At 40.1% G+C, this 23,549-nt stretch overlaps 1 protein-coding gene across 3 annotated transcripts in view; it reads right to left on the reverse strand.

Annotated features, from left to right (window-relative positions):
• GIGYF2 (GRB10 interacting GYF protein 2) overlaps positions 1 to 23,549 on the reverse strand; it is a 145,952-nt gene that overhangs the window by 22,370 nt on the left and 100,033 nt on the right. For all 3 annotated transcript variants that reach the window (XM_080797888.1, XM_080797890.1, XM_080797889.1), the window contains 8 exons: positions 22,502 to 22,668; positions 19,091 to 19,182; positions 17,523 to 17,630; positions 16,191 to 16,291; positions 13,971 to 14,071; positions 11,934 to 12,095; positions 10,117 to 10,275; positions 7,331 to 7,567 (listed from right to left, as the gene is read on the reverse strand). In XM_080797888.1, the coding sequence (XP_080654014.1) occupies positions 7,331 to 7,567; positions 10,117 to 10,275; positions 11,934 to 12,095; positions 13,971 to 14,071; positions 16,191 to 16,291; positions 17,523 to 17,630; positions 19,091 to 19,182; positions 22,502 to 22,668 (1,127 nt within the window). The remainder of the gene's footprint in view (positions 1 to 7,330; positions 7,568 to 10,116; positions 10,276 to 11,933; positions 12,096 to 13,970; positions 14,072 to 16,190; positions 16,292 to 17,522; positions 17,631 to 19,090; positions 19,183 to 22,501; positions 22,669 to 23,549) is intronic.

The following is a 23,549-nucleotide window of genomic DNA, read 5'->3' on the forward strand; positions in this document are numbered from 1 at the left end:
AAATAAACTTAAAGCAAGCAGAAAGAAATAAATAAAATTAGAGAAGAAATTAATGAAACAGATAAAATAGAAAAAGATCAATAAAACCAAAAGCTGATTCTTTAAAAAGACCAACAAAATTGACTTAGCTTGACTGTCCAAGAGAAAAGGAGAGATGACTCAAATTACTACAATAGGAAAGAAAGGAGGACATCACTATTGATGTTACAGAAACAAAAAGGAATATAAAGGAATACTGACCAACTGTCTGCCAATCAATTAGATAACCTATAGATAACCTAGATGAAGAAGATTCCTATAAAGAGACAATCTATCAAAAACTTACTCAAGAAGAAATAGACAAGCTAACAGACCTTAAGAAGACACTGAGAATTCCACTCAATACTGGCATTTGGTTAGTGGGAACCCACACGGTTTCAACAAGTGTACTGAGAAGTGCTATTTCTATTCAGGGCTCATTTACCCAGACATGGCATGACATTTGTCTGCAACAACTGTAAGGTACTCAGATTCTATAAATCCAAGTCTCATTAAAAACTTTAAAAAGAAGCACAATCATCACAATTGAATTTGAAAAATGTACAAATGAACCTGTCAAATATGAGAGCTATGGTATAAAACTACTGATGCAATGAAAAGAGTTGAAGAGATCAAACAGAAAACAAAAAAGCTAAATTTATAATGAACAGATAAAAGAAAAATAAAGAATTACAGAACGCTCAGGACATCAAAGAAGTCAAGCAAAACATCATTATCCCGGCCCCTTTTGCAGGCAAAGGAAACCAGCTGGAAGAAAAAATGGTGCAGAAATAACAAGAGGATGTGGACATGGAAGATATTTCTTAAAAATCTCACTAACCATTTCTATTACCTGCTTTAAAAAAAAAATTATTTATTTATTTATTTATTTGACAGACACAGGTCAGAAGTAGGAAGAGAGGCAGGCAGAGCGGGGAGGAAGCAGACTCCCGGCTGAGCAGAGAGCCCGATGCAGTGCTCTATCCCAGGACCCGGGAATCATGACCTGAGCAGAAGGCAGAGGCTTAACCCACTGAGCCACCCAGGCACCCCACCTATTACCTGCTTTTGAAAATCTCCTTAGGAGACTAAGTAAGATCACTCAAATGAAAGGTAATTAAAATAATTAAAAATACATCTCCCCTACATTGTTATCTGCAAAACATTAGATACTATGGATGTTAGACTGCATCTCCATTGTTAAGCCTTCACTGATAGTTACATTATTTTTTTTTAAGATTTTATTTATTTATTTGAGAGAGCTAGAAAGCACAAGTGTGCACACCAGGAGAGGGGCAGAGAGGGAGGAAAAGGGACAGGCAGACTCTGCGCTGAGCATGGAGCCTGATGCGAGGAGATCCCATGACTCCGACCGAGATCATGACCTTAGCCAAAGTCAAGAGTCTAATGCTCAACTGACTGAGCAAACCAGGCAGCCCTGATAGTTACAATTATGTAAGTCATACAAATTCTCTTTGTAAATACAGAAGTGAAGTGTGGACATAAAATGGTCCTGCCAGGGGTGCCTGGGTGGCTCAGTGGGTTGAGCCTCTGCCTTCTGCTCGTGTTATGGTCTCAGGGTCCTGGGATCAAGCCCTGAGTTGGGCTCTCTGCTGGGCGGGGAGCCTGCCTCTCTGCCTACTTATGATCTCTCTCTCTCTGTCAAATAAATTTTAAAAATATTTTTTAAAAAATGATCCTGCCATTTGGATAATGGCACTAGGCAGTAATTATGTAAAACCAAACGACAAAAATTCATGGCTACTGATAGATAAAATAAATTTTCTTTGCAGTTTAAATAAAAAAGAAAAAGTAGGGGCGCCTGGGTGAATCAGTCATTAAGTGTCATTAAGTGTCAGCTCAGGTCATGATCCCAGAGTCCTGGGATAGAGCCCCACATCGGTCTCCCTGCTCTGGCGGAAGCCCATCCTCCCTCTCCCAATTCCCCTGCTTGTGTTCCCTCTCACTGTGTCCCTCTCTGTCAAATAAATACATAAAAATCTAAAAAAGAAAAAAAAAAAAAAGGTGAAGACACAGAAATACTAATCAAAAAACCATCCACAAAGAAAAGCCTAGGTGGTTTAACCACTGAATCCTACCAAACATTTAAAAAAGTGATACCACTTTGGGGCATCTGTGAGGTTGTCTGCCAAATGTCTGCCTTCACTCAGGTCATGATCCCAGAGCCCTTGTGGCGGGCTCCCTACTCAGCAGGGAGCCTTCTTCCCCCTCTCTCTCTGCCTGCCTCTCTGCCTACTTGTGATCTATCTGTCAAATAAATAAATAAAATATATATATTTTTAAAAAGTAGTACTACTTTTTCACAAACTCTTCCAAAATATAGAAGAGGAAACATTTCCCAACTCATTCTTCAAGGCCAAGCATTACTCTGACACCAAAATAAGACAAAGACATCACAAGAAAGAAAAAATAACTTACAGATCAAAATCTCTTATGAATATGAACACAAAAATCCTGACCAAAATACCAGCAAAACAAGTCCAGCAACATATAAAAATGGAATTATATGCCAAGTAGGATTTATGCCAGGAATCCAACAGTGGTTCAACATCTGAAAATCAATTAATGTAATATACTATATTGATAGAAATGAAGCAAAATAAAAAACTGATCATCTCAACAGACACAAAGCATTTGACAAAATCCAACATCCTTTCAGGATAAAAATGCTCAACTAAGAAGAAACAGAAGGAAACTTCCTCAGCCTGATGAAGGACATCTGCAAACAAAAACAAAAACAAAAATAAAAACCCACAGATGGGGCGCCTGGGTGGCTCAGTTAAAGTTTGTTAAAGCAGCTGCCGTAAGTTCAGATTGGGATTGGGCCCTGCATGGGGCTCCCTATTCAGCGGAGAGCCTGCTTCTCCCTCTCCCTCTGCCTGCCACTGGGCCTACTTGTTCTCTCTCTGTCAAATAAATAACTAAAATCTTAAAAAAAAAAAAAAAACCAACCCACAGGTAACATTAAATTTAACGGTGAAAGACTGGATGCTTCCTCCCCCAAGATCAGAAACAAGAAAAAGATATTTAATTTGCTATTTCTATTCAACATTGTATTAGAGGTTCTAGCCAGGACAATTAGGTGAGAAAATGAAATAAAAGATTAGAAAGGATGAAGTAAAACCATCTCTATTTGCTGATGATGAAATTTTGTGTACAGAAAATCCTAATGAATCTGTTAAGAAATATTAACTAATAAAGCAGTTCAGCAAGATTGCAGAATATAAGCTCAATATACAAATATCAGTATCTATATACTTGCAATCAACAGTCTGAAAATGAAATTTTGAAAATTTCATTTTAATTCCATTTCTCTATGAGAAAGCTCATAAAGAGCTTTCTAGGTGACACTGGGCTCATGCTGGAAAGGACTTAAGAACTTTTTGATTAAAAAACATTAAAAAAAACCAAAATACTTAGTAAGTTTAACAGAAGTAATACAAAAGTTATACTCTAAAAACTAGAAAATACTGAAAGAAATTCAAGAGGATCTAAATAAAAATCATCCCATTTTTATGGATCAGAAGACTTAACACTGTTAAGCTGGCAAAGCTCCTCAAATTGATCTAAAAAGTCAAGGCAATCTCTGTCAAAATCCAAGCTGGCTTCTTTGTGGAAACTTTAAGCTCATTCTACAATCCATTTAGAAATGAAAGAGACCCAGAAGAGCCAAACAATATGGAAAAAGAACAAAGCTGGAGGACTCACACTTCATGATTTCAAAACTTAAAGCAATAAAATACCAAGATGGTGTATTACTAGCATAATGACAGATGTATAGACCGCCTGAATAGAATTCAGAGTCCAGAAATGAAACAACATGTTCATGGTTAATGGATTTTCAACTAGAATGTCAAGGCCATTCAGCAGACAAAGAATAGTCTTTTCAACAAATGGCATAGGACAACTGGATATTTAGTCACAAGCAAAAGAATTGAAGTCAAACTCATACCTCATACAATTAACAAAAACTAACTCAAAATGGATCAAAGACCTAAATGTAGCAGCTAAAATCACAAAAGTATTGGAAGAAAACATTGGAATAAATCTTCATGGCCTCAGATTTGGCAATAGTTTCTTAGATATGATACCAAAAGCACAAACAACAAAAGAAAAAAATGAGCTTCACAAAAAGGAAAAACTTTTTACATCAAAGGAATGTAATCCAGGAAGTTTGCATCAAGGAAGTAAAAAGACCACCCAAATAATAGGAAAAAATATTTTAAAATCATGTATCTGATAAGGGACTTATAATATCTAGAATATATAAAGAACTCTTATAACTCAGTAAGACAAACAACCTAGACTAAAAACAGGCATAGGATTTGAATAGACATTTCTCCAAAGATAAACAAATGGCCAATAAACATATGAAAAGATACTTGACATCTTTTGTCACCAGGGAAATGCAAACCAAAACCACAAGCTACCACTTCACACCTACAAGGGTGGCTACAATCAAAACATCAGATAATAAGGATTAATGAAGATGTGGGGAAATTTGAATTCCCATATATTCTTGGTGGTAATGTAAAATGGTATAGCCACTTTGGAAAAGTCTGGTAGTTTCTCAAACCATTAAACACAGAGCTCTCATATGGTCCACCAATTCCATTCTCAGGTTTATACATTTTCATAAAAGCTTGTACATGAATATTTATCTATAACAGCAATATTCATAACAGCGAAAAGACAGGAACAGCTCAAATGTCCATCAACTGAGGAATGGATACACAAACTCTGGCATGTCCATACAGTGGAATATTATTCAGCCATAAAAAGGAATAAAGTACTGATACATATTACAGTATGAATGAACCTTGAAACTACTATGCTAATTCAAAGAAGCCAGTCACAAAACACCACATATCATGAGACTGTATGTATCTGAAATGTCTAGAATATGCAAATCTAAAAAGACAGAAAGTAGATTAGGGGTTACTTGGGGCTGGGAAGAACAGGGCATAGGGTGTGACAGTCAGAGGGTATTTTGGGGGGCCTAGGGCGGTACTGAAAATGTTAAAATCCACATGGTAACAGCTGCACATATCTGAAATACTGAAATTACTGAATTATCTACTTTAACTGGTTCAATTGCATGGTATGTCAGTTGTGTCTCAATAAAGCCCTCTTTAAAAAACTTTTTTTCAGGGCGCCTGGGTGGCTCAGTCGATTGAGAGGCTGCCTTCAGCTCAGGTCATGATCCCAGGGCCCCACATCGGGCTCCCTGTCCTCTTTTCCTTCTGCCCCTTCCCGTCCACTCCTACTCTGTCTCTCACTTTCTCTCTCTCAAATAAATAAAATCTTTTTTTTTTTTGACAGTTCATGTAACATTAAGATTTACTTATTTTATTAACATATAATGTATTGTTTCAGGGGTACACATCTGTGAACCATCAGTCTCATACAATTCACAGCACTCACCATAGCACATACCCTCCCCAACATCCATAACCAGCCACCCTATCCCTGCCCCCATCCCCTGCAACCCTCAATTTGTTTTCTGAGATTAAGAGTCTCTTATGGTTTGTCTCCCTCCCCAGTCCCATCTTGTTTCGTTTTTTCCCTCCCTTCCCCCCATAGCCCCCCGCCCTGCCTCTCAGATTCCTCATATGATAACTGTCTTTCTCTAATGATTTATTTCGCTTAGTGTAATATCCTCTAGTTCTATCCACGTCCTTGCCAATGGCAAGATTTTGTTTCTTTTGATGTCTGCACAGGATTATAAATCTTAAAACAAAACAAAAAAAAAACAACTCTACAGTCTTTATTGGAAGATAAGAGGCCAAAACCAGACACACAAAAGACAGCCAGAGAAGTTAGAGATCTCGAAGTCATCTGTGCCTTTGTTTTTCCCTTTATCCCGATATTCTTATCAGTCACCATGTTCTATGATGTGGACTCTAAGAACAGTCTTCTGACAGTTTTTTCAGGGCCCTGGAGCCAAAGATCCATGGGTTCTAATACACGGCTCTACTTTCAACTCTCAGCTGGACCCAAAGCAAGCTAAAACTTAGCTCCTGAACATTTTTCCTTTTTGGAAGAACATAGCTATCCACACCTAAGCTTTTAACAATGGTTGTCAAGATAAAATGATGTAACACACGAAAAACTGTGGTCTGGTGCTTGACACAAAGCAAGCACTCAATCATTAGTGCTATCTTCAACTCCACCTTTCCAATCCCACTACCACCTTCCTCTCCTTCACCTGGACCACTCCACCAGCCCCTCACAGGTACCCTGCTGACCTCCAGTTCTGTTCCTTACAAGTCCAACTTCCATTTAGTTCTCAAAGTGACTAATATTTGCTCCTGAAAATCGGACAGTATTATTTCCTAGATGAAAACACTTCAGTGTCCCACTCTGTTTTACACACCTCTAAGTCCTAATCTTTAATAAGAGTACATACAACCCAAAGCGACACAGACCCTACCCATGCTTCTCTCATACCTCATACCACTTTTTAAATTCCTCCAAACATACCACAGTGTTTCTGCATTTCAGTCCTCTGCTTACACCATGTCTCCTCTTTCAAAAAACCCCTCCAGTCTCCAAACTGCCTGTTTAGCTTTTCCTTGTTTTTAATTTTCCCTTCCTAATGACTCAGTTTAAAAGTTATCTTTTTCTAGGAAGCCTTTCCATACTTCCCATGTGGATGGTGATTCTCACAAGCAGAAGAATCCACTGGAGGCTTTGTTCAAACAGATAACTGGGTCCCATCTCCAACATGTTCGGATTTAGGAAGTCTGGGGTGGGACCTAAGAATCTGCATTCCTAACAAATCCCCATGTGCTCGCACCATGAGAACCTTTACTTCTCTCATTACACTCACCTCTTTGTATTCACATTTCCTGTTTATATGTTGCTATCCCATGAGCTCCCTGAAGACAGGGGACACTAGAGCACACTGCTGACCACAGATCCCATGTAGAGTTACTTGGACCCTGCCATTACCTAATTACTCCTATTCCATCATTAATGACATGACTTTATGGTCACCGAAGGCTTACTATCTAGCAGCCACCAGCTCTGCCTCTGTCCCTCAGATCCAGACAATCACTAAGTCTTGCTGGTTGCCTGGCTTGATCAGTGAGTAGAGCACGTGACTCTTGATCTCTGGGTTGTGAGTTCAAGCCCCACACTGCGCATGGAGCTTACTTAGGAGAAAAAAAAGAAAACTGTAGTCACATTCAGTACTAAAGAGAGTACACTGCTTTACTGCTACTGATCCTGCCAGCATCTAGCTAAAAACACCAGCAAGTAGCTCCTCTGGCTGGTGTCAAGGCTTTACCTTCATCTGAGCCAGCTGCTGCTGCTGTTGCTGCTGCTGCAACCTCCGGAGAGCCTCTTGCTGCTGCTGTCTCTGGCGCAGTAACTCCTTCTGCCGCTGGAGCTCCAGCTCTTTCCTCTTCCGCTCCTCCTCTTCATGCCGGAGTCGGGCTGCCTCCTCTTCCATTCGCAGCCGGTTCTCCTCTAATCGACGCTGGGCTTCTTCTTCTTCCCGGGCCCATTTTGCAGCCTCCTCTTCCTTCCCAGAAGGAAAAATAAAAGAGAAAAAAATTTAATTGTGTTTTTAAAAAGTCCAAGTCAGTTCTGAAGGTTTCTATCAAAAAGCTATAGAAGTAACACAGAAAGCAGAAACTGTTTATGATGACATAAGGGAGAGGTAAGTTTTCCTTTAAAATGTATTTACAGTAGCTATAAAGGCTTGGCATGCTTATAGGATAACATTTCAGTTTATTTGCTAATTTCTTCATGAAAGTAATGTCATTTTGAACATCTGTGGTAAGCACTGATCTCTCTAAGAGACAACCATCAACTGCAGCACAATCTTCTGGAGACCGTTCCTATACTGAGGGAGAGCTAGCTTTTCAGGTGCTGAGCTTGAAAAGCTACCAGGACCTTGCAAGGACAGATTACAGATTAGCAGAAAAGTGTCAACCAGTCCTGGAACCAGAGCAACCTTACAAGACCACTTAAATTCCATCCCTGATTCACACCCTTGTGGCCCCTGGGTCCTTTGGAACATCTCTCCTCAACCTATCGTCCATCCCTCTACTACTCAATCCTGTACTTCAGCTCATTGTCCTTCTGCTTTCCTTCTTCGAAACCATCCCAATGTACCCTCCGGAACTCTCTTCACCCTCCCTCACAGAGTCTACTTACTCTACCTACAATGTTCTGTTTTTATCCAGATAGCCCATTCCCCTCTTTTCCAGAACTCAGGGCAGTATCAACCACTCTATGAGGACTTTCCTTGCCTTTAGGAGGTAGTCTTCCCCTCTGCCATTTCATTACGTCCAATTAATACCTCATCCTTCTCTGTTTGCTCCTAGTCCACCCACAGCAACAACTATTTCCTATCCAAAAACCATTCCTTTCAGGCTTCTCCCTTGTGATCAGAGGCTCTGTCACCTTTGATGTCTACACTGCCATATTTCATTTTTTAAGCTTCCAATATAACAAGGGGCACCCATGTGATATGATTTAGGCCAAAGGAATGTCTGCTGGGAGGCTTCTAGAGAAGGTATTCTTCTGAAACAAAAGCAGCACAAGAGAAGGCTCATTCCCTTGCAGGCTGCATAGGGCATGGTTCCCAAAACTCCTAATCATGAGGTGAAAAATCTGAAGTCAAAGTAGACCCACCAGAAATAGCAGGCTAGAATTCTGCAGAGGACCTGGATCCCTAATGACGTCGCTGAGTTACTGCCTGCCTTATCTCCTTGACATGGCATCTGTTATTTAAACTATTTTTAGGTGACTATTTTCGTTTTGGAGCTCAAAGCATCCTAACTGTGGCATTTATTTCTTGTACAAACATTACCAACACAGGCTGTGAGCTTAAGGACAGAAACAATTTAAAACTTTCATAGTCCACCAGGAAACAAGTACCGTAACTGGCATATAGTATGCCTTAACTAGATATGTCAACTGTCAAGTGAATAAGCCCAATGATGAGCTGTCATACAATCTACCCGAGGCCTATCTACCTCTAACAGTACTGAGGTTGCTCAAAGAGTTTCAATCAAGAATTTAGGCAAAAGCAGGTAATGTCTAGCTTGTGTTGATCTACATGTGTAAGTGTGGACTGACCACAGTGATTTCCTTCCAAAAAGTACAGTGTGTGGGGAGAAGAGCAATGTTTAGTGACAGGCACTGCTGTAGCCAAGTGACCAAGGTCTACACCCGCAGTCATTAGTCCTGTGATAACATGTATCCTTGATAGAGTGTGATGAAAATGGCACTTTGCCTCTTTGTGATCTACTTTCCAAACACCCATAACTCCAGTTTAATTGTGAGAAAAACATCAGATGAATTCCAATAGAGAGTTATCCTATAACATATGGACCATTATACCTTAAAACTGCCAAAGACCTGAGAGACTGTCATTCGAAGAAGCTGAGAAGACAACTAAATATAATACTGTGGATTTGGGATCTGGGAACAGAAAAAGGACATGAGGGAAAAGTTGAGGAAATGTGAAATAACTATGGATTTTAGTTAATAATGCATCAGTAATGGTTTAATGTGACAAATACACCACATTAATGTAAGATAACAACAGAGGAAACCATATTATCATCCAGATTTTTCTGAAAATCTAATATTGCCCTAAAAACAAAGTCTACTAATAAAAAAAAAATCTAAGTTCTTAAACATTACAAGGAAATGCTTTAGGGGTTCTGGCTGCCTGTAGTGGCAGAATGACCTGGCTGGACAGGAAGTGCATAGTGCCCATTGTCACACAGCCTGTGAAAACATGAAGCAGCACTGACTGGCACTTTAGGAAAGTGAGAGTACCCTGAGGCAAAAGTAGTCAACTTGCAGGTCTCATATTTGGTTTTTTAAAAGGTAGACCTTCTTTAGATTTCTCTCTAGTATTCTGGGGGGGTTTTGGTTCTTTGATATTTTGTCCGACTTTTATAATTACCTGTGGGACAGTCATCACAAAAGTAGTAAGTCAGTTAGGTCTCTTCTAATAATTTTCAGTAAAGAGGTTATCCTCATATCCAAAAACTTTCTAATCACAAATCCCTAGCTTCAAAGAAATGAAAAGAGCAAACCATCTGTGGTCACCTGCTTGCGTAGTAACTCCTCCTGCTTCCGCCTTTCTTCCTCTTCTCTCCTCCTCTCCTCCAGTCTCCTAAGAGCTTCTTCTTGCTGTTGTCTTTCTTCCTCTTCTCGCTGTCGCCTTAATGCAATTTCTTGCTCCCTTTGGCGTCGCAGAGCTTCCTCCTAAATTAAAAAAGAAAAAAAAAGTGTGTGTGGGGGAGAAAGAAACAAACTCTGGATCCTGATTAATATATCTCATTATAATTTGAAAAGAGACTGTGCTGCTAAGGCTCTGTAACAGAGCCTTATTCTTTTTAAAATATAAAAAGAATACAATCAAGGATCTAGAGTAAAAAGTAAAAAAAGTTGGGAAGAAGACATATCAACAATTAAAATAATTTGTATTTAAAGTATTAGGAGTGGGGCACCTTGGTGTTCAGTCAGTTGTCTGACTCTTGATTTTGGCCCAGGTCATGATCTCAGGGTTGAGAGATTAAGCCCCGTGCTGGGGACCATGCTAGGCGTGGAGTCCACCCGAGAGTCTCTCTCTTCCCCTTTCCTTCCTCCTCCCTCTCTCTAAAAATAATAATAATAATAAATAAGATTCTCCCTCTCCCTCTGCCCCATTCCTGCCACTTCCCTACTAATGCACACACTCTATTCTCTAAAAAATAAACAAATAAAATAAAATAGTAGCAGTTAAATAGCACTACACTGAGAGTCTATCCTAGTTTCTACATTAGCTATTGCACTTGCAGGGCTACATGAGGCCTGAGGCTTGGTTTCCCTTTGGTACCATTAGTCCTTATCACCCCTTCTCCCCACCCCACCCCACCAAAATCAACTGAGAATCCAGAACATAGCTCACATCAACACAGCAACCAGAAATGCCTGGTGTGGTAGAAATAAGTTCTCTAGTCAAAAGTACTGAGCAAAGCTGTGTGTTCTAGAATGTGTTCTGAAAAACAAAGTCTCACATGTCAAGTATAAAGAAAAGAGTCTCGGCTGCTGGGGTGTTTCAGTCGGTTAAGTGGCTACCTTTGGCTCAGGTCATGAGCTTAGGGTCCTGGGATGGAGCACCTCATCGGGCTTCCTGCTTGGCGGGGAGCCTGCTTCTCCCTCTCCCTCTGCCCCTCCCCACTGCTCGTGATATCTCTCTCTCTCTCTGTCTCTCTCCCTCCCTCCTTCTCTCAAATAAGTAAGTAAAATCTTACAGAAGGGAGGAGTGTCTCACTGTCAAAATAATTTAGGAAATACTGAGCAACAGAGAATTAAACTGATTTCTTCACTGTACTACTTCTTAGAGCCCTTACATGCTAGTGTAGAGAGAGCAACCCTAAGAAACATTAGTAGCTCAAACCTAATCTCAGCACGGACCCTTTTGTTTTTCAGAGTACCTCTCGGGGGCCAACAATGGGTATGAAATGTGAGATGAAGTGGACTTTGGGGCTATTACAGAGTGGACTGTTTCAAGTGGGATTTATAAAAATTCCAACAGAAAAGTGGGTCCAGCACATTAACAGAGAATTCCAAAAACTAATATAAACAGCCAAAATGCATGAAAACTATTCATCGTCACTGGTTATAAATACTTAAGCAAAAACCTAGTTACTTACAAAATTTAACTGAAAATATTCAAAAGAAATCAACTCTAGTAATTTACGAGGACTGAAGCTACTACCCCCCAGGGGCTGCTACTGGGTCACAGATATTTCTTCTAAAGGAATGAATCTCCTAATGCTCTAATCCTGCTATTAACTCCCTCTCAAACTCAGACCATCTCCCGACAACCATGAACACAGTCAGAGCTAAATCTGGGGTCCGTGTTCTCTGAGGTATACCTGTTTCCTTCGGGCAAGCTCTTCTTCCTCTCGCCTCTTCCTTTCTTCCTCCTGCTGCCTCCGAAGAATTTCCTCCTGTTGTCTCCGCAGTTCTTCTTGCCTCTTTCGTTCCTCCTCTTCCCGTTTTGCCCTCATTTCTGCCTCTCTTCTCTCCTGTTCTAGCTGTGATTACAAGAAAATACTCTTAGAAACCTGAAGCCAAGCACAGAAACACTCCAGCATCACTGACCAGTACCATTAGGAGTAGCTAGAAGATGCAGACACTACACCATTCACAGTTGCTTGTACTGCGATTGAGTGATGAAACCAGCTCTGGAAGAACTCAGCTCTGGTATGTTGCAGTAGAACAGTGTCATGGCTCTTCTAAACTGAATGGACTCTCCCCCAACATTTACCTACCTCCTCACTACCACACCCCATCTCTTAGACATGGGAGAAAGCAACCACCAGGAGAGTAACATCAGAATTTTCTTGGGGTGGCACTTCTTTGTTCATCCCTAAAAGGATTTTCTGATTCAAGATCTAACTGTGTCTACAAGGTGTCTATAGCAATGTTGTAAAGCTGCTAGTGTGAAACATTATAGAATTCTTTAAAATTTGAAGACCAACCACTTAAATTGTATCATTTGTAGTTCCTAGTTACTAGTCCATTCTAGCACCTTGTGTCCATTCTCACTGCCACACGCAGAGTTCAGGCCTTCGCTTTCTCACCCATATCTCTGAAAGTCTCTTACTTGGTTTTCCAGCATCCATTCTGCCCACATTCCCCAGCACATCTTAAGTTCCACCAAAAAAAATCCTTCCCGGCTTACCTACAATACCATCCTTCACCCTGAAATAAATTCTAAGCCCCTAACAGGACCTGTGTAAGGGAACTCGTGACCGGCTTGCCTCATCTTGGCCTCCTCGCTCGTCACTTATCCCTCAGATGCACAGCGACTCCAGGCCAGACCAAACTAGCTGCTTCCTGACCCAGTACGTTCTCATGCATTTCTGAGCCTTTACAGGAGCTGTTTCCTTCAGCTGGGATAAAGTCTACTGTTCTTCAAGTGAAAATGACTGCAGGTACTACAGTCCATCAACGGTGTCATCCAATTCCTGATGCCCGCCTCTCCAACTACATGAGAACAGCTAGCCCATGTGCTTTCCTGACTAACCTGTAACTCTAAGTGTTACCTGCCTGTGTGTCACAGCCCCACTACTCACTTCCACGCACGTGAGCACACACACACTCCAGACACAAAAGACTGTAAGTTCCTATCCCTCCCTCATCATCTATGCATTTCTAGCACAAACCACTACAGTACTAGAACACTCTCAAGAATCAGCTGAATTATGGTCTCTCACTCATTTATGGAGACTGACCGTGACCATGAACCCTTTGTGGGCACTCTAAGGAGACGGTCACTAACTCAGAGGATAAGAACACATTAGGTATAAAATAGGAACCAGATTCTCCCGGAGGCGTAAGAATCCAGAATCATTACAACGACACTAAATGCTGATAAGACATCTGCAGCTGGAAAGTACTAAAAACCAGAATTCAAGATTCCCTGCTCCTCCAGAAGATGTGAATGGAACATGGGATCTAATGTTAATGTTGAGCTTTTCAACCACATGTCTGGAGAAGTAAGAAATGTAAACTGACATCACTATAAAGATTCAATGTGGGAACTCAAGCCACAGATCAAGGGTTTGATAAATAATGTAGTATGTTTTCCTAGGTCTTAGAATTTGTAGTAAGTGTTTACACCATGAATAATGTAATTAAAGTATACATATGATCATAATCAGTAATGTGCCAGCGAACCAATTTTAAGTGATTTAATTTAAACTTTTTCATTTTCATTGTTTGAGGTCTTTTTTGGCAGAAGAGGGAACAGTAAGGATAGAATATGAAATGAATGTGCTTCTCCAGCTAAGTAATAGTAAACTAATAGGAAAAAGTAGAGCTAGCCAGAGAGAGACATCAGTAAACAAATGTCTATATCCTACAGATGGAAAGCACGCACTGCAATGGAAAAAAGCATTTCAGACCTTTGCAGCTTTGGCCTTCTCCATCTGCTGAAGCTGTTCAAGGGCAGGTCCTGGAGTCGTGGTGTCAAGGGGAAGATCCCATACACTACCACCTTCCCAAACTATAAGACAATAAGGGGAAACGTGAAGGATATTGGAGCTTACATACATGATCACATATCCACAAGCATTAATGAAAAAAGCTATTTCCCTGTCCCCGAATGAGCTCCATCATATGTGTCTGTGCTGCTTTTAGGTAGACTAAACTGCCAGTGGGCTCTGGTTTAAATCAATATCCTTCAACACATCTAGAAGGAAAGAAATTACCAGACATTTGCCGGGAAACTAATTTCATCCTCAAAAAACTCTATAAGGGGGCACCTGGGTGGCATCGGACTCTTGATTTCAGCTCAGGTAATGATCTCAGGGTCGTGATACCGAGCCCTGTCGCCGGCTGCACACTGGGCATGCAACCTGCTTAGGATTCCCTCTCTCCTCCTCACGCTGCCCCTTCCCATTGCCTGCTTTCTCTCTCTCTCTCTCTTAAAACAAAGAAAGGTATTTGTTAATATCCCCCATCTTTATAGATGAATAAGCTAAGGGTCAGAGATAGTTTCATAACATTCCCAAGGAGACACACCAAGCACATGGCCACGCTAGGATTTAAATCCCAGTGTGTTAGATCCCAAACCCCACAGTATTTCCAGTAGCCATACAACCTCTTACTGCACACCCAGTAGAGAGTGGGGTCAAGAGAGGTATATAACTATGAAACTCGAGAGCACTAAGTAGTTGCATGATATTGTGAATATGTTAAAAGCCACTGAATTGCTCATCTAAAAATGGTTAATGTTATGTTACGAGAATTTCACTTTAAAGATAAAGAAAGAGGTACAGCTAGAGTTGGGGAGGCCTCTGGAAAGGCTGAGCAGGTCTCACAAATGACAATGGGTCCTGCTGACCTACAAGGCACCACAAGGTCAGATGCAAAAGTAAACAAATAGGTAAAGGTTTCTGAGTTTGTTTTCCTACTGCCAGCAAAAGGTTTGCTGATACCACTTGTCAGCATTCTCTATTCCCTACACTCCTATTTCCACATTATAAATCACTGGTTGTATAAAACAAATGGACTATTTGTAAAGGGCCTTGATCATATCATACCCAAAGAAAGAAATCATTTGATAAGGTACTTATAAATAGTTCCCCCAAATTGGAGAATATTTTAACATCCTAACTACAAATGGCTGCCAAGAAAAAATATGGTACACAGAGCAGAGGAAGTTGATGAGGGATGATAATCAGTCCTTTTCCTGCTATAATCCCCAGGATGAGTGTTAGCGAGAGAACTACCACCTGAAAAGCTCAACGGCAGGGCGCCTGGGTGGCTCAGTGGGTTAAAGCCTCTGCCTTTGGCTCGGGTCATGATCCCAGGGTCCTGGGATCGAGCCCTGCATCAGGCTTTCTGCTCAGCGGGGAGCCTGCTTCCCGCTCTCTCTCTGCCTGCCTCCCTGCCTACTTGTGATCTCTGTCAAATAAGTAAATAAAATCTTAAAAAAAAAAAAAAAGAAAGAAAAGAAAAGCTCAAGGGCTGTAAGAAAAAATCCATCAGTGCCTATGGTTCCTGAGAACTGTCAGTACCAACTATAACCTCTTGTAAGGACTATCCACAGTTCAAACTACCTACCTCTGCAGATATCAAACCTTAAAAACCTTAAGTGTTCCACCAATATCAAGACTTTAAAAAAAAAAAAAAATTCCCAGATCCAAATCTTCTAGTTTGATGCAAAAACATCAGAGAATGAATGAGGCAGGGTATTCACTTTAAAGCAGGCTTTTCTCATCCCAAAACTTCTGGGTACCTGCAGTGTTAAGCTACGTATTAACCCTTCACTCAAAAGAATAGATGTTTTTACTTAAGCTTTTTTTTTTTCTTTTTCCACTCTGGCTGGCAGAAGAAACCAAAAAACAATTCACAGGACTCTTCCACACTGGTTAGAGCAACACAGAAAGAGTGGTTGATTCAATTTCATGAAATTTATCTAATAAACATTTCTAGCAAATCCTTAACAGTATATTTTCAATGATATGTTCAATCCTTTGCTGCAATCTTTTTAAAAATGAGGCTATTTGTTAATATTCAATATAAAATGGTTCAAAAATGGGACACATTTTTTAAAAATTGAATTATAACCTAAGAGCCTAACCTTTGGAGCTACACTGAAAGCCAATCTAAATTTTTACCTGTAGGCTGTGAGGCTGTTGGCTGAAGCTCCCAGATAGAACCAGTATCTGGCACCGACACAGACCTAGTTACTGAAGGAATGATGTTCTGATCAGATATTCTGCAAAAGGGAAATAAAAAAATCAACTTGTTCTTGTCATTTGCAAAAATAGATAAAGAGGAATTTCTACATGATTGGCAGGTTTTCCAGGCTATTTAGCCAGAAAACTCCTTCACTGTTTTAACCAAAATGTAGTACTTGTTTATTAGAAGAGGAACCAAGATAGAGGCCCAGGCATCACACTTCTGGAATCAAGGTATTAACAAATGTTGGTTTCTAGATAATGCATATACCAATGGTCCTAAAAAAAATTCAGAATATGTCCAAAGAGCGAAAGAGGCAGCCTGTTATAATCAAAGACCCACAGACCATAAGTCTAAAGGTCTTCATTTCAGTTCTAGCTCTGAAGTTTTCTGTGTATTATGTCAACCGAGTTCTTTAGCCTCTCGGTTTATCAGTTTATCCATTTGTAAACTGGCATCTTACCACCTAACCTGCCCACCTCACTCGATGGGTTAGGACTCAAAAGAGAAATGTGGGGGCACCTGGGTGGCTCAGTGGGTTAAAAGCCTCTGCCTTCGGCTCAGGTCATGATCCCAGGGTCCTGGGATTGAGCCCCGCATCAGGCTGTCTGCTCAGCAGGGAGCCTGCTTCCTCCTCTTTCTCTCTGCCTGCCTCTCTGACTACTTGTGATCTCTGTCTGTCAAATAAATAAATAAAATCTTTATTAAAAAAAAAAAGAGAGAGAGAAATGTGAAAGGTTTCGGTTAAATTGGACAGTAAGGTTTTTAAGACAGTCACTGATACCTCTGAAGGAAATACAACATGTATTACCTTAAATGATAATCTGAAACTACAGAAATTTAAGACTTTTAGGCATAATTTCCTTTCCCTCAGACTTATCTTAATGGCTTTTGGGTTCTGGAAAACTTTTACTCTGTGTGGCAGTGTGACTATCTTTCTTGAGATCTCACGGGGTGAAAGGAAATTAAACTTCTAGACTATAATTTTTTTGTTGCTGGTTCTGTAAGAATACGCTACTTTTCCAATGTTCTCATTATTCTGTGGTTCTCATTCCAAATTTATCCTCTATGAGTAAAAAGACCAAAAATGCTTTACTGCCAGCTTAATTACGATTTTTAAAAGCTATATTCTGGTTTTACACACAATACACACGTATGTGTTGTGTGTGGGTATTCTGATACCAGAGTTCACACATTATACCAAAATTTCCTTTCTTTTAATACGCACACACATATGCAATGTGACACATCATGGACTGACCACCCACCTCATTTTCAGAGCCTGGAACTGTTGGAGAAGAAGGGCCAACTGTTGCTGCTGCTGCGAGGACAGGGCTGCTTTCTGTTGTTGAGCCAAAACCTGGGCATATTGTTGTCTTCAAAAAGTAAAATAAAGTGTAACCTGTCTACGTACATTTAGTACACTTTACTAAGATACCGAAAAACAAAGGTCAGTCCACCCCCCACCCAAAAGCACCATTAGAAATAGCTATCAAATAAATTTTAACAATACTTCATGATAAGAATAGTTACACAGAAAATTCTCTACTTCATTCTAAAAAGAACTGTGAACTTCTAGATAACATGCTCAAAGAGGACAGCAAAAAAAATTATAAAATGTCAAAAAACTGTGGAACTCTCTGAAAATATCAGAAAGCAAGTGAAAAATAAGAGATTTGAACTAATAGTTACTTTCACATGAAACACTTCTTGCAAAAATAAAATCACTTGTATAAAAATTCTCAAAATTTATGTTTCAACTTGGAAAATTTTAGGTTAAGATTTTTTTCCACTGGGGCGCCTGGGTGGCTCAGTGGGTTAGGCCGCTGCCTTCGGTTCAGGTCGTGATCTCAGGGTCCTGGGATCGAGTCCCACGTCGGGCTCTCTGCTCAGCAAGGAGCCTGCTTCCTCCTCCCTCTCTCTCTGCCTGCCTCTCTGCCTACTGTGATCTCTCTCTATCAAATAAATAGATAAGATCTTTAAAAAAAAAAAAAAAGATTTTTTTCCACTGGATCAGAGGTAGACAAGTATCCATAAAGAGCCAGACAGTAAGTATTTTCAGCTTTGCAGGCCACATGCAATTATTCAATTCTGCCACTGCACTGCAAAAGGAGCTATAGACAACACACCAACAAACACTTGTGGCTATGTTCTAATAAAATCTTGCTAATGACAATAGGGATCAAACCGGTTTGCCGATCTTTGCACCAGATGACAGCAAATCTTACTTCTTCTACCAAAGGGACATATAATCTAAGTGATTCTGCCATCATTTCACAGCAATGCTAACAGCATAAATTTTTACTTCTTTCTTGTCCTCTCATCTATGTTTTTTTCCTCTGTGGCATTCAAAGTTGAGCCATTTAGGAGGCATTTTAGTTTTTAAAATGCTTGTTGTTTCTTGCTTTAGGAGCTAAAGAGCTTGTGAAATTATAGTTATGTGTCATTTTCTGCAAATTTCTGGTATTTAAAAAGACCAAACTCCAAATATATATTGGTAACATGCCACTGGCTAGGTGACTGAAGGATCATATAAACTTGTAGTTCTCTGCTGTAAAAGGTAAAACTTAGGAGATTATATCTAAAGGCACTTGGGGGGCTCCTGGGAGGCTTAGTCGGTCGAGCATCAGACTTCTGGTTTCAATCCCCACCCACCCATCCCTCACCCCTACACTCCCCCTCCCCAACTCTGCACTCAAGGGTAATTCTGTTTGTCCCTCTCCTTCCGCCCCTCCCCCCACTCGTGTGCACTCTCTCAAATAAATAAAATCTTCAAAAAAAATTTTTTTTAAGTAAAGGTATTTTGCAGTGCACCCTACTGCATTACTGCTCTTACTGTATTAAGAACTGCTGGTACTGAAGGTGCTGCATCTGGTACAAGGCCGTGAGCTCCTGCTGTCTGGTCAGTCGTTCCTGGTCCAACTCTCCCTAGGAGTGAAAAGGTAGGGGAAGAAATACCACTGAACAAATTGCAAAAAGCTTAAAAGCCATTTACTACATATTATCTGAAAGCAAACTGAGTCTCAGACCTTGACTTCCCACTCTACCTTTATGCCCCAAATGCTCAACTATTACAAAAACTCTTAAAGAGCTAAACAATGCCATCTAGTGGGAAAAGATGGTGTCTGCATTGTAAGAGATTCCCTATGGTGGGAAAGGGGTCCTTATTTCAGCTGCTGTTCTCTCCTCCTACCCTTGAAGCTGAATGTTATACTGTACACAAGAGTCATTACTATAACTAAAAAATGTATTATTTGCCAATGTTAAAAGTGATCTGTAAACCTGGAGATCATGTAGAAATTAGAGAAATGGGATAAAACTTTCAGAAAGGAATAAAATTATCTGAAGTTAATGTGGCAGGAAAATGACAAGGGCCCATAATGAATATAGAAAGCAGAGTAGAAGTATATTTTGTTAAAGATGCTGACAAGTTTTACACTAACAGTATATGAAAGAGCTTTGAAAATTACAACTCCCCACGCCAAAACTAGGTGTTTCTATTGCTACTAATATACCATGAGTTAGACGGGTGCCTGGGTAGCCAGTTAAGGGATGGCCTTTAGCTTAGGTCATGAGGTGGTCCGTGGCTGGGATCCAGCCCCACATTAGGCTCTCTGCTCAGCAAAGAGCCTGCTTCTCCCTCTCCCTCTGCCTGCCACTCTGCCTACTTGTGCTCTCATTCTCTCACTGTCAAATAAATAAATAGATATTAAAATATATATGTATGTGTATATGTATCATGAGTAGGAAAAATTGTTTTTTAGTTTGTGTTTCAAATAACATAGCTGGAATTTAAATTCTGTAAAGTTAAAATTGGGAAATTTTAAGCCTTCGGCTCAGGTCATGATCCCAGGGGCCTGGTATCAGGCCCTGCATTGGGCTCCCTGCTCAGCAGGGAACCTGCTTCTCCCTCTCCCACTCCCCCTGCTTGTGTTCCCTTTCTCACTGTGTCTCTGTCAAATAAATAAATAAAATCTTTTTTTAAAAGGTGGGGGAGTGACATAGATTAGGGCAAATCATTAGTGAATAGTTTATATCTTTACCGTACATAGATTATGCTTTGGAATAAAATACTGGATATACAATTTCTTGGGGTGGAGATCCTTTGAAATTCAGAGACATTTTTCTTTCCAATTAAATACTGGAGGATGGAAGCTACACTAGGTTAATCTAAACTTTCTACATTAAAACCTACATTTCAAGGTATATTCATCATCAATGTAAACTCTCTTATCAGCGTTACTCGGGGCAACAGCAGTAACAGTTGACAGAAGCAGAGTTTGCCATGGTTCTTCCCCTAAATGAGGCTCAACCCCTAGAACTAGAAGTCAGGAAATGGACTAGGGCAAACATGCCAAGCTCCAAGGTATGCACTTCTAGCTCTGAAACATGCACAATAACTCATCCCAATTTCAGAAAAGGGAAATAAAGCACAAACTTGGTATACAAGTTAAATGTTTATACAATAATATACAATTAATTTTTCTTTGGATTTATAACAGAAATGTCAGAAATAATTCCCCTCACCTAGGAATCATCACTGTTCTCCAAATTACAGGTGGTCTCAACCCATCAGTGGACAGTGACATCAATTACTGGATCAAGATCAATATTTATATGAAAAGAAGGGAGGAAGGGAGGGAAGAAAATATGTGCATGGCACAAAATGTTTCGTCAAACTTGTTTCACAAATATCCATGTAGCATTATGCATGTACAGAGCACTGATGTAAAACCACTTATTTTACTATGGGCTGTGGCCAAACAATTTTATCGGCCATTGTTCTCACCTATGAATCCCTATGACCATAAGAGAGTTTGTGTCCCATTTACCTTCACCTCGCAAGAACCTACCACAAGGCTAGCACAGGCCCTAACTATGTAGCTGCTGAATAAATCAATGGTATATGTTACTGCAGTGACCCAGTGTTCACACTAAAGGTGTTTGACTATGGCCACTTCTGACTGTGGCAGCCACCCAAGACTCCAACCTAGAGAAGAAAAGCAAGGAACAGATCCGAAGCCCTCCAAAAGGAACTCTAAAGGGAGAGGCCCAGAGACAGCTGCAGAGAAGTAAGACTTCCCCTTCAAATACATTCCAGTGCCAGTATACAAGGGAGGTTACATTATGATCCAATTTTTCATTAAAAATACTAGTAACTTTGGGTGCCTGGGTAGCTCAGTGGGTTAAAGCCTCTGCCTTCGGCTCAGGTCATGATCTCAGGGTCCTGGGATCAAGCCCCGCATCGGGCTCTCTGCTCGGCAGGGGGCCTGCTTCCTCCTCTCTCTCTCTGCCTACTTGTGATCTCTCTCTCTGTCAAATAAATAAATAAAGATTTTTAAAAAATACTAGTAACATATTTTTTTAAAAAAAGTGTTCAATTCAAAATATTCCAAAGCAGGAAAAAAAAAAAAAAATATATATATATATATATATATATATATATTCCAAAGCACTAGAATTTTTTGTTAGCAACATTTATTTGCTTTTAGGTAAACCTAAAATTTAGGAACTTTTTGAATCAGAAAGCAAAAAGCAAATAGAGGTAAGGGAAGAGGAAGAGAGGAGAATGTGCATTCTAATTAGAAGCAAAAAAAAAAAAAAAGAACTCTAAAAAGTCAACTGAATTGAAGCACAGTAGATAAAGGTAAAAGCTCTGAAGTGAGCTTATAAGGAGCCTGGGATGCCTGGGTGGCTCAGATAGTTAAGTGTCTGCCTTCGGCTCAGGTCATGACCCCAGGGTCGTGGGATCAAGTCCCACATTGGGCTCCTGGCTCAGGGGGGAGCCTGCTTCTCCCTCTACCTACTGCTCACCCTGCTTGTGCACACTCTGTCTCTCTGACAAATGAATAAAATAAAAAAATTTAAAAAAAAAAAGAAAGAAAGAAAGAGAAAAAGGAGAAGCCAGAACATACAGCACCTGGTAGGCAAAACAGCATAAGATGTTGTTTTTTTATTCCACACCTGCTGGAAAGCTACTAAATAAAGGATTTTGTTTCTTTAGAATTTGGGCGGGGGTGGGGAGAATGGAGAGGTAGGGGGAGGAGGGTGAACACAGGCATTTGAGTTTTGGAAAGATGTTATAGCTGGGTATGCAGTCTACAATTCAGACTGCCCACTGCTGTTTCAGTAACTCTCAAAAGTGCAGTTTCTTCCTCATCAGATCCAACATTTGGGTTGTGTTAACAAAGAGAAGCAAGAGTTTCTGCAGCTAGTATGTATCCTGGGTGAGCTGTAAGGTACTTACCATATGAGGAGGGGGAGCTGGACCGGGAGAGAAGGGAACCCTTCCCCACATTTTCATGATATCACCAAGAGGCTGGAAGCTTTCATCACATGCTCTCTTCACCAATAAAGACATAGTAAAATAGCCCGCCTGAAACCATTCCGCCATCTCCTGATTATTGAAGGGACCTATAATAGCACCAATTAAACAGAAGGGCAATAAAAATCCTTTCAGACTGAAGAGGAAAAAAAATTATTTCCTGAATCTGATCCTTATCCAGAGGTACAACTTATTTCAGGTGACACCCATCAAATATTTTTTATGATATTTTAATGTAATCCATCTGCAAAGTTAGTAAATAGGCTCCTAACTAGTAAAATACAACAGAAATGATTTTGAAATAAGACTTCTGGGGACGCCTGGGTGGCTCCGTTGGTTAAGTGTCTGCCTTCAGAGTTCAGGTCATGATCCCCAGGTCCTGGGACTGAGTCCCACATCGGGCTCCTTGCTCAGCAGGGAGCCTGCTTTTCCTTCTACCCACTGCTCTCCCTGCTTGTGCTCTCCCTCTCTCTCTCTGACAAATAAATAAATAAATTCTTGGGGGGGGGGTGAAGAAAGAAATAAGACTTCTGTCTACACATCCCAAATTTTAAGAAACATAACTATCTCCATCTCACTCAATCTCTACAAATTCATTTGTCAGAAAAGTATAATAAAACTGAAGAGTATTTTTGTTATACTTTGTATCATTAAGGCATAAGGAATATATTTATAAACATATAAGGCAAAATATGATTTCCTCTAATTTTCATTTTCTGCCAGATTATTCAGGGTTAGCAAAGTATAAATAATAATCTATTAAATTAAGATAACTTACAATTGATGTACCCAGGTACAATTAAACCTAGCGGAGGGTGGGGGCGTGATGACATTCTCTAGATGTTTTTACAATTAAAAATAAAACATTTTATACATAAAACTAACAAATGCACTCTGATCCCTAACCATGAATACCAGTTACATGGGTCTAGGCAGTGGGAACACAATAGTAAATAAAACAAATCCCTAG

This window comes from Martes martes, assembly GCF_963455335.1.
Source record: "Martes martes genome assembly, chromosome: 3".
NCBI lineage: Eukaryota > Metazoa > Chordata > Mammalia > Carnivora > Mustelidae > Martes > Martes martes.